Genomic DNA, 11,637 nt, shown 5'->3' with positions numbered 1-11,637 from the left:
GCGTTCACATTAACTCGGAAATCTCAAAAAGTCTGACTTCCAAACTCAAAATACTCTAATGACTGACCGCCATCTTTTTTTTTTTTTTTTACAAACACTTGGTCTCTGTGGTCAGAAATGAAGGCTGGTGCTTGCGGTTGCACTTTTCTTGGATACTGTGTGTTTCAACTCCACTAACAGTATTTTCAAAAATGCCCAAATCTGCTCCATGATCATAAAACTTTTATTTTGTTAGTCTTCACAATATTTGTTTAGTGTTTCCAATATTGTTTTGAAGTAACATGGTGTTACGTACAGAAGGCACTTACAAAAACAAGGTCGATTACAGATGCTGTTATAAACATTAACTTATTGATTAAAAAACAAACCAAGACACGGGATGACAGAGACAAGAGATAACAGCACCGTTGGCAACATTTCGACATGTCAAATAAAATGTAGCATGATTCGGATCTACAGTACAATAAAAACGATACTCATTAGTTATCAGAGTGAAAATCCCCAAGCTATGCTTCTTAATCAGAACAAAAAACAAAACAGAAAAGCTTTTTAGCTCAATGTTTTGTACTTTTTTTTTTTTTTCACTAGTGAGAGGTTCGATTTGTTAGATTTTAGGCCTTGTGGTTTGCGCTTCATGTAAGTCCTGGTACATCTCTATGAGGCGAGTGGCCTCCCTCTGCCCTGAGAGCAAAGCACCGTGTGTAGTGGAATAGTACTTTCTGTGGGTGGACTCTCCAGCAAACAGGACCTGCAGGGGCTGAATGAAAGGGAAGGGGTGGGGGAACAAGAGGAAAAAGACGGGAGAGAAGAAAACAACAGATTCAAATCCAGATCTGTCACTATTTTCTTGGGTGTCTCCTGCAGCATTGTTTTCTATTTCTGCTTCTGCTGTTAGTGTGTCACGTGTAGATGGGCTGCAGAAATGATCCCGAGGTCTGAAGTTTTATTTCAGCTTGGCTGCACTGAAGGACTCCCCGCAGCGAGGTCATACTGTTCCTTCGGCAGTGTCAAGTATGCATGAAGTACCTCCGCCCACCCCATACCAAACACACCTCCAGCTCCGTTTGCCCTTCACCTACAGTCATCGGGTTTCATGGTTTAGCCTTCTGGCCTGTAATCAGTTTCCACAGCCCTCCTGACACCAGATGAGTTTGCTCTGAGTGTCCTGACGTGTGACGTGTTGATGACACTGATGCTCTGCCTGCCCCAATGCAGGCAGTAATTACAGGCCTAGCATTTCTCAAAGGAACGATGGAGCTGTAGTCGTTTTGGTCAAACCTCGTAAATGGCATTAAGTGTGACCTCGTGCGATCTCGGAGTACGTGTTGGCAATTACAACATCAAATTTTAACTCGACGTCTGTAAAATTGAAATTTCACAACTTGTTTACAGCTCCTTTTAGTGTTAGCTAAAGTTGATTAACTTGTTGGCTAACTTGAATCAGGTTGACTCTAAAAGTTAATCAAGCGTAGATTAATCCATTGATTACTTTGAGGGTTTCTTTAGAATTTGCTCAGTAGTTCATGAGATTTTTGCTAATGTTACAAACAAACGAACACACGGGCCAAAACAGTATCATCCTTTTGCCTTCTGTGGCGGGTGATAAATATTGCTGTAGAGCTTTAAGTGGTTACATCACTAAGTTTCACCTGTTTCTTTGACTGATTTTCAAATTTATAGACTGTGGCACCTTAAAACAAGAGAAGTTTATCTAAGACAGGGGTAGGCATTCCTGGTCCTCGAGGGCCACCATCCTGCATGTTTTACTTGTTCCTCTGCTCCAACACACCTGATTCAGTGCTTAAATACGCTTCTTTGTGTTCTGCAGAAGCCTGTTAATCACCCATTGATTCAAATCAGGTGTGTTGGAGCAGAGAAACAAGTAAAACATGCAGGACGGTGGCCCTCGAGGACCAGGATTGGCCACCCCTGATCTAAGAGAATGAAATCTTCTAAAACGTGGTTGACTAAACAACATAAATCTATTGTGTGCCTGCTCTTACTGGAGCCTTGGTGCTGTTGGCGTATGGCAGCGGCATGGCCAGCCTTTCACAGTCTGCACCACTGGACCCGACTCTGGTGAAGGAGTAGGAGCCTCGGATGTACGGGTTGCTGCCCCACGACGAGCGCAGGATACGTCTGGGCTTTGGAATGTCAGGGTTCCCTGTGGACAGACAACAGGAGGGACAAGAGTCAACACACAGACTGGAGGGTGTTTGGAGGGAGGAGGGGGGGGTAGTTCTGACTTTTTGAAGCAGGGTTCTGTGGCGCTATCAGCACTCAGTATCTCACCTTAGGGAATTAATAATTTGAAGGAAAACCAGAAAGTCGAGCTAACAGCTAGTCAGAGCAGGACCAAAACCAAAGAGTAATTTGGTCAATTTTCTATTTGTCATTGAATACACTTTCAACAAACTATAGAGAAGTCGATTAGCATCGCAGCAAGAAGGTCTCAGGTTTGACTTCCATCTTTTCTGGGTGGAGTTTGCATGTTCTCCCTATGCTCAGGTGGGTTTTCCTCCGGTTTCCTCCCACATTCCAAAAACATGCAGGTTAGGATAACTGGTTCCTCTAAATTGTCTCTAGGTGTGAGTGAGAGCACCAGTGGTAGTCTGTCTGTCTTGTTTGTCTCCATGTGTCCCTGTGATGGACTGGCAACCTGTCCAGGGTGTCCCCTGCCTATCACCCAGTGACAGATATAAACAGGCACTGGCTCCGGATTAGGAATGGGAACTGATTCTCAAATATTTAAGGTCTAATTAAAAGATTTAAAGAAACCACTGTTATTTTTTTGTTTGTTTTGTTTTGGTTTTTTTTTTTTTACACCGGCACCAAGTTGCTTCCTAACTGTGCTTTTCCAGTTAGGATGCTTTTTTTTGACCGAACGCCTACCGTCCACCACCCTCCCAAAATAATTATATAAAAAATAAAAAGAGAGAAACAACTTGGAGCATCCCCAGCGGCTTTCTGCCATCATGATTTACTCTGAAAGGATAAAAATGACAACTAAGGTCACAAGTGAGCACAGAATACATGAATCCCCCTTTACGTTGGTTCGCCGGACCAGTGAAAATGAGAGAAAATCAAGATCCCCGGCTAGCAGGAGAAGCAGCAACGCACGTCTTAAGGTGAGTCAAGTAAAACAATTACTTTTTTTCTGTAAAAATGTGAAACAGATCAAATAATCAAATAACTACCAGACAAATTAGAAGAGTGTTTTGCTTAAAATCCCTATTCCCTGCGTTGAACAGCAACAAGCAGGTAAAGAAAAAGGATGTATAGATGGACATGTGATGTAGACTTCTGTAATTGTCTGAACTCCCTGTTTGATGACTGGAAATCTAGTGAAGTCCTTAAATATTTTAATCTGGACTGAGACGTTCGCTTTGGGTAAATCATCTTCACGATGATTTACCCAGAGCTGCGCTCCACTTCAAAGAAAGACTGAGGAGATTAAACTGCGCCAACCTAAATGTGAAATGTGTGTGTGTGTGTTTCTCAGAGTAATTCACATCCTGCATACACAAGAAGTCCAGTGACCACATCGGGAAGTGACAGTCACCGTCTCTGTGCTTGCAATGCGACCTAGTTCTGAGGAAGCAGCCGCCAGACGAGTCTTCTGCACTTCCTTCCTAATCTACGGCCAAATGTTGCGCAGTGAGTCACCGCACAGAAAAATCCTACATTTTGTGTCGTAATCACCGTGAAGCAGCTGAGTCAGCTTCTCAGTAAGCCGAATCTAACTTCACACCAGGAAATATATCTCTCATTTTTTCCGTGTACCAGAGAAGAAAACCGTTACTCAATGCTGGTTTTGTGGTGACACGAGAACAATTAGCTGCCGCTTGTTGGGCACAAAAACACACACCTGAGTCATTCGGCTTGTTGTAGCTTTATTGCTTTGTCTTTTGACAAAGCTGCCTACGTAACAGCTGATGATACGTCACTGCCATTCTGTGATAACAATGACTCAGTCACGTCTTGTATGAGTCACTCAGCCGAAAGGCTCAATCACCCATCCAAGGTTACTTTGTCACTCTTAGATCACTCAAGGATGAACTAGTCTTTTGTCACATAGAATGTAGAAAAAAAAACGACACATTATATTTGTTTCTGAGAGTGTGCGCCCTGACCTGTAAACCGCCTGAGAAGCTCGGTGCAAGTTTCAGCCACCGTTTCGTTGTCGCAGCGCTCCATGTAGAGCGCCTCTTGGCCACAGATCCAGCCACTCAGCATGTAGCCGTAGCGCTCGGGTGGGTAGAGGACATCGAAGCTGCAGATCTTCTTGTACCACAGCTCCTCCGGGTAGGCCAGCTGCTCGAGTTGAGCCTCGTCCTCCCACACAAACTGGATGCTGTTGCACTCTGGGCTCCAGAAGGGCTCCTCGAACTCTAGAAATATCTTGTCGGTGGTGCTGATGCCCAGTTTCTCGATGGCGAGCACCTTGTCTTCGGGAAGAGGTGGCGAGAACATGGCCGCGTGGTTCTGCTTCAGGACACCGAGCGAAGCCGTCACGATCACGTGGTCGGCCGGGATCCACTCCTCGTCCTCGCACTCCACGCAGATGGCGCGTCCCGGGAGCAGAGGGGCCTCGTGAGGCTGGCTGCCGTGGTTGTTGTCATTATGGTTGCTGACCTGATTGGTGTCGCCGCTCTTGGCAATGACCTCCCGATGGTGGGCTGAGTAGTTCCAGTGGATGCAACGAACCGGTTTGCAAAGGCTGATGGTGTGGGACGGGATGTCCTGGGCCAGGAGGTCCATAATCTTCATAAAACCTTCAGGAATGACATAATGGGCTCCAGGAATCTCTGTCCACTCCCCAAACTCACTCAAAGACACCTCATCCATGCTGGGAGAGCTGCTTTCACAACTCTCCACCTTAAACACAACATCAGCACACGTCAGTTACATCTCCAACGGGCAGCAGCAGGTGTTAAACCTAAAGAAAATAAATAGATTCCTAAACTCATGCATTCTACATTTGTTCTGTACAGCCAATAAGGTCTGTACAATGTCTGCAATCTTTTTTTAGAGCCACAGCCATAAGAAACCTTGTCTGACTGATTTTGTTCAAACATGCTTGAAAAGCACACATTCTGTTTGGGATCAATTTAAACTAATGTGTTTGCACAACATGTTTTGTTTGTGTGTCTCTGCGTGAATAAGAAAGGGGAGTGCAAATCTAGATGGCAGGTTTACAAGCTTTTTGTGTGGATCATTGTCTCTACCAGTTACTCTCTCATGAATGATTACTTCCTGAGAGTCATTAAAATCCATTCAGTGGTTCATGAGATATTTTGCTAACAGACAGCTGAACACACACACAGGCAGTTACATGATGGCCAGCCATTCATGGCGGTGGGCTATGATCATTTTTGGAACCGGGTCAGCGTCCCTCCCCGAGATGGACGTTTAAGGGCCCACGAACCTTGAGGTACTGTTGAAGCATCGACAGTTTGAGCTTCTTGATGCTTTCGGAGTCCTCAGGATCCAACATGATCCTCTTGCGCACCAAGTCTCGTGTGAAAACGCCAACGCTGTTCTGGCTCTCGGCACAAACCGGCTTCCCGCTTTGGAAGAACTCCTGAGTCAGCTCGTAGACCTAAAGTAGGGCAAAAAGGGAGAAAGAGGAAAGCTGTAAAGAAAGAAGAGGATGATGAAAGCAGGAACAAAGATAAACCAGTTTGATTCAGTTTAGGGCAGATCTCTCTCTACGACACGCTAGTTTCATTTTCATTGGAAAAACATAACAGTCACTGAACACAATACAAAGCCAATATGAAATAAAATACCTAAACGGTGCCAACAATTACAGGCACGACACTTAATTCTTGAGAAGGTCAATAAAAGTGCAGTGTGCGAAAAAAAAAAACGTTATTTACAGAGGCTGTGCTGTAGTTTAAAGTCATTTACACGCCTTTCCAAGAAACTGTTGAGACAACATCAGCAATGCATCAACATGTTTTAAGAAAACACAGCGCGCAGCGGGACCCTACACTGCCTCAACGTCTAGTGAATGAAGGTCGCTCTCAGGTCAAAGAATTACCCAAATGGCTGGTTCACAGCCTGCAGCAGACCAAACATGCCGGCCTCATATATGCAGCTTGGAGGCTGTGTTTGGGAAAGTGGAACATTTGGTAAAGCTGAGTCAGTCAGTTTATGCCGACATAAACATACTGTACAGTCAATAGATTTTCTCAGTGTCTGAGGATTTATCGCAGAAGACAATGTGCAAAAATACTGAGCCGTCAGCTTACATGGCTGCCTCTGAGAAGACAAATAAGATGTTTAAATTAATTAAGAATGACAACATAAGTCAATTAACAAAAGTCCAATAATCATCTTACTATAAGCTGCTGATAGAGAACTTACCTGACACAAATAATTATGTGGTGCATTAATAAATCAATACAATTCCTTTTTTTTTAATAAAATAAGAACTGATTCTGTAAATACAGTAAATAAGTATTTATGTTTGACCATAACAAGCATCTTAATTTAAAACATTTGATAGTATTTGGTTTCCTGCTATTGTATAAACAAATGCTGTGATTTTAAGCTGAAGATCTCATGAAACTGCTTCGTACCGATGGCATGTCTCAAAACAAGAGTATCACTACTAATGCTTCAGGTGCTTCACCCGCCTCTACGCCACTGTGGCGTGCTGCTGCTGTATCAATCCTGATCCACAACCGAGTTGTCTTAGATAAATACATCATAATAAAAGCTTTGTCAACAAATGAAGCCATCCTGTTAACAGAAACTAAAAGGGCTTTTAATTTAAACTGATTTAAGTAATGCTTAGTGGTGAAAAAAAAAAACCAACAGGATTTTGGCTCTGGAAAATAAAGATGTCCAACCAAAAAAGAAGAATCTAAATTACATCAGTGAGTACAGAAGCTTCTCTCTGTAATTGCTTTTTCAGACATGACCTACTTAAACAAAATAAATCGTGCTTGAAACGTACAAAGGAAACAAGAGTAGCACTTAGATGGGGGGGGGGGGGAAAGCGATTTCCTCGTTGAATTCACTCTGCTTTGCCAGTTTTCACTTGTAGAAGGCATTCAAAGATTACTCAGTGGTTCAGACTTTACTTTTAAATTGTGCTTCGGTTTCTTTTAGCAGATTTAAGATCTATTTTCTCAGCATGTGCTTGTATTACCTGTTTGTGTAGCTCTCCCTTCGTCAGGTTATGACTGGTTCTTAAGTTTTACGCACACTTCTAAATTCACACACTTCGCATTAAGGTTCTGAGATTAAGCCACCAGGTTTAAAAGTAACCAGCCAATTTATATAATTTGGTCACGGCTAACAAGCCTGTTAAGGGGCTGGAAGTTGGATGTTCTGCAAGGCTGAACCCTGAGTGCGTCCGGATTCATGCTCCGGCGCACCTATCCGTGTCTGTGCGCTCATGCGTCCCCTCACCTTGTTGTACACGTCACTGAACTCCTCCACCAAGTCCTTGGGGATCCTTTTGCCCACGTTGGTCTGGTAGTGAGCCACGCCGTTCTTGGTGTACAGGCTGATGCGTCCCACGCTCCTCTCGCCGTCCGTGGTGTGCTCCAGCAGCCCATTTTCCTCTGCCAGGTGGTACACCGGGTTCCCATTGGCACCATGGATCCAGGTCGCTCCGAGCTCCAAAGTTGCTTTTCCTACAAAGGAGGGGAGCAGCGGAGATCAGTGTGGTCTAAGGCAGAGTTCCTTAAACCCCGGGCAGAGGACCGGTACCAGAGCGCACAGAAAGAATATTTAACTTACAGTATTTCTGTTTTTTTAATTTTCGGAGTGAACAACATTTATTTTGAAAAATTGACCGGATTCTCTCCACTACATCCATCTATGACTCACTCTTGATGCGTGTCAAAAAGCTCATCTAGGTCATGTGATACGTTACCGCTAAAAACAAACCCACAAGCAGCAAAATGAGTAAAAAACAAACGTCTCTGGAAGCCCTGGATGGGACCGTCTCATTACTGAGAAACAGGCTCAGGGCTCCCACTGATTCAGCGTTATGGTGAGTTGTATTCTTTGTGCACTTTATATTTGTGGTGTATCTTATTTTGAAGGGCATGTTTAAACACAGAGAACATCAGGGGGAGGAGAGGCTGTTATTCATGTTGATAACACAACACCAGGACGCAGCTAACAAAGCTGCGAGGACACGTTGGATTTATGTTTATTATGTTTTTAAAAATACCCCCGTTTTCATGCCGGTCATATCATTTTATTTTGTTGTGTTTATCCGCCACAGCTTTAATGGCCGGTCCGTGAAAATACTGTCTGATAATGAACCGGTCCGTGGAACTAAAAAGGTTGGGGACCGCTGGTCTAAGAGAACATTCATCCCTCACACCACGTTTTTATAGTTCATAGCTTTCAATAAAAAAGCACTGGCTCAGGTGTAGTCACAGTGTCAAATAATTAGATCAACTTAATTAATATCCAGAAACTACAAAATCCCACTAGAATATTTTACATTTACTGTTTTATATTGACAATAACATCATCGAACTCGGCTACCACTAAGAGAATTTCTGAGATTGCAGTTAGGAAATTTAACAAGCGATTTAAAAATGGAAACAAACCACTTTAGTCTTGGCTTCACTAAGACTAGCTGTTAGCTCATCAGTCTGGTCAGAATTAAGCTATTTCTCTAAACTGAGGTCATTCAAGGAGCTAGCTTCTACAGGTAAGATATGAGTTGCTCATACCCCTTCCACAGAACCCTACATCAAGAGATTAGCACTATCCCTTTAAGACTTATCTGAATGTAATAGGAGAGCAATTGTGATTCAGCTGTGGAACAAAGAACTTCCTCTTCAACGGCCAGACAATGATCCATACAACATTCGTCTGATAGAGTGAAGAAAGTCTAATATAACACAGTGTTTTGCCTAGTTCTGTTCAGTTTTGCATAGTTAACGTTTGATTGTTGGCGCTGAGGCAGCGCTCCTACATGTAAATCCAAGGTAAATCAGCTGAGCACAGGTCACGCGGGTCCCCTCACCGTGCCGAACGCTCTGAACTCTCCCACCGATGTGGTCTGACGCCTCTAGGACCGTGACATCCGTGAAGCCGTTTCTCAGTAGGACCCTTGTCGCAGCAAGGCCGGCCAAGCCAGCGCCAATCACTACTATTCGAGGCTGCCGATGAGTGCGAAGGCCGCTACTAAGAGGATCATCAGTGCTGTCTGAGGAAATTTCACAACTTTGCATGCCGTCCAAGCTCCTCTTCGGTGGAGTCTGAGAGAGAGAAAGACATGGAACGAGTTCAGAATCACAACACTTATACAGAAAGAAAACCCTAAGGGGACTCAATTGATTCATGAAAGATGACTGAATCCTGTTAGATTGCTTTTTTATTGTTGGCACTCGTTCGTTTAAACTCAAAATGTGATCAAATCGAATCAAAAGAGGACTTCACTGTTTGACTTAATCCTCTAAAACTTGCAGATTTTTCTCGCAAACAACGGCAGTTTTAAAATGCTTCATTAGGCCTGTTTGGCGCCTTCTTGAGTAGCTAATTAAGCTCCAACAACAAAAGTCTCTTTTATAAGGTGATCCTTATTGCTTATTGGCATTCTACTGACTATGACCTTCATTTACAGCCGTGTTTATGACTGTAATCAACCTAATTTAGACTATTTATGTCATTACATGTTTATATTGCTCCGTCTCCTCAGTCTGTATCCCTGTTTAATGAGCGTAAGGCCCAAATTAGAAGGGCCTTGCTGGAGAACCATGTTATTTCCGTCAGAGGACACAGTTTACACAAAACAGAGGGATTTCTTATTACGGCAATCTCAATTAAAGTGAAACGTCTCAGAGACGCCAGTGTTCAGTGTAAATAAAGAGCCGACTTTGTTTTTTTCCAACACAAGGCCGCTCGCTGTGAATGTATGGACAGCTGTGTGGGAAAATAATGCGGCGAGAATCTGCTCAGAACAAATTTCTGATATTTCGAGACAGAGATTTACCTATTTTCTGTGTGTGTGTAATCTTAACACTTTGTTGGGTTCTCATAAACGACTCGATTTAGTAAAAATGTCACCTCAATTATCCGAGTATTTTTTCATATGAAATGGGTCAGTGTCAGCTCTTCGGAGGTAATCCTGCTGTGTCCTGCTCCACTCGCGCACGAACCCGCTGCTCCGTTACCACAGCAACGCTGGCGAGGGGGCAGCGCATGTGGTACGACGTCTGGGGACCGCACGTTGAGCTTTCTCTCGGCTCGAGGTCACCGAGCAGAAAGACTTCGGTGACTATTCACGTCTGCGTCGAACACAAAACCGTCCTGTTTTTTTACGTGAAAGCTCCGTTTGCTCTCGTTCTGGGTTTTCAACAACGGAAGGAGCGCCCGAGGCTCGACTGGGCTGTCCTCACGGGTTTCAAACTTTAAATCAAACTGTGAGAAACTGAGTTTTAGGTAAGTTGAAGAAGCTAAAGCATCACCTGCCCATCAGAGAGGAGACAGTGTCAAAGAGGAAACCACAAGCCAAAAAAAAACCACATCAACAGATTGAATGTGAGAGATGTGTGGTAAGGTCAAAACCAACCGACAACATCAACATGGTGAGGACACGGAGAGTTTACTGTAAATTTCTGTCTGAAACCCTTCCAGAGTTTTGTGCGAGCACTAAATCAGATGTGGGTTAAAGCTGCTAATCTGCGAGATTCAACACGTAACATCCGACCTGCCGTCCGCGGCCCTCATGCTGAATGTGGGTCACACACACACACACACACACACCTCACAGATTCACAGGACAAACAATCAAAGGTGGGAAACACGCATAAGGGATTATTCTGAACGCTGGAACACACTGCTGCTGTGTAAGCAGTCGGCCCTTTTCTAAGTGTACGCTCGAGTCCTGTCAGAAACTGATCCAGAATACACGCCTTCACCTTAGAGGTTCGTTTATGACTCCACGTGGCAGATTGGATTTTTTTTTTTTTTTACCACACTGCTACTGAAACCTCAAAATTACGCTCTGTTGTCCCTGTGCTCCAAACAAGACAAGCTCATTTCCACTTTTTACACTTTCCATGAAACCTAACTGAGTCATTATTGCCTAAACTATGAAAACAACAGTTGCATTCCCAGAATCTGAAGCTGACAAGTTGATACAGTCGCCGTGAATAGACTCATTCATGCTGTAGGCTGCAAAATAAGAGTCAAGCGGGGCATAATGGGGGACTCTTGTTTATTTTTGGGAAGATGATGTACCGATAATGTAGTGATATGTCACTGTTAGGCTTCCGTAGAGCAAGCTTGACTGACACGCATGCGCAGTTCATCTAGATGTTGTACAGGCACACGGAGAAATAAAGCTGAGTTCTTCAAGCTACCGGAGGTCTGCAGAGGTTCTTCTATTAAAAGATAGCTGTCCATGACATGGTGTCAGAAGTGGCCGACAGGACGCCTACACCGTAAGATATGGCAAAGTTCGGACCACCAGAACCCTTCGACTTCTCCCGCCCGGCGGATTGGCCGTTATGGCGCCGCCGCTTCGACCGTTTCAGGGTAGCATCAAAGCTAGACAGAGAAAGCGGAGAAGTACAAGTTAACACACTTCTCTACGCCCTGGGACGAGATGCAGAGGCTGTTTATGACTCTTTTGTGTATGAGAGGGAGCAC

The 11,637-nt window shown here is 44.0% G+C and overlaps 1 protein-coding gene across 1 annotated transcript in view; it reads right to left on the bottom strand.

Annotated features, from left to right (window-relative positions):
* Positions 1 to 205: 205 nt before the first annotated feature.
* Positions 206 to 11,637, bottom strand: part of smox (spermine oxidase) — a 17,697-nt gene continuing 6,265 nt past the window's right edge. Inside the window, exons 2-7 of the mRNA XM_017409039.3 lie at positions 9,008 to 9,242; positions 7,426 to 7,652; positions 5,429 to 5,602; positions 4,134 to 4,878; positions 2,004 to 2,164; positions 206 to 757 (exon numbers count right to left, since the gene is read on the bottom strand). Coding sequence (XP_017264528.1) covers positions 605 to 757; positions 2,004 to 2,164; positions 4,134 to 4,878; positions 5,429 to 5,602; positions 7,426 to 7,652; positions 9,008 to 9,215 — 1,668 coding nt within the window. The 5' untranslated portion in view covers positions 9,216 to 9,242 and the 3' untranslated portion in view covers positions 206 to 604. The remainder of the gene's footprint in view (positions 758 to 2,003; positions 2,165 to 4,133; positions 4,879 to 5,428; positions 5,603 to 7,425; positions 7,653 to 9,007; positions 9,243 to 11,637) is intronic.

Source organism: Kryptolebias marmoratus, linkage group LG3 (assembly GCF_001649575.2).
Source record: "Kryptolebias marmoratus isolate JLee-2015 linkage group LG3, ASM164957v2, whole genome shotgun sequence".
NCBI lineage: Eukaryota > Metazoa > Chordata > Actinopteri > Cyprinodontiformes > Rivulidae > Kryptolebias > Kryptolebias marmoratus.
The sequence above is the reverse complement of the archived record's forward strand: the minus strand, read 5'-3'. Positions and strand labels throughout refer to the sequence as shown.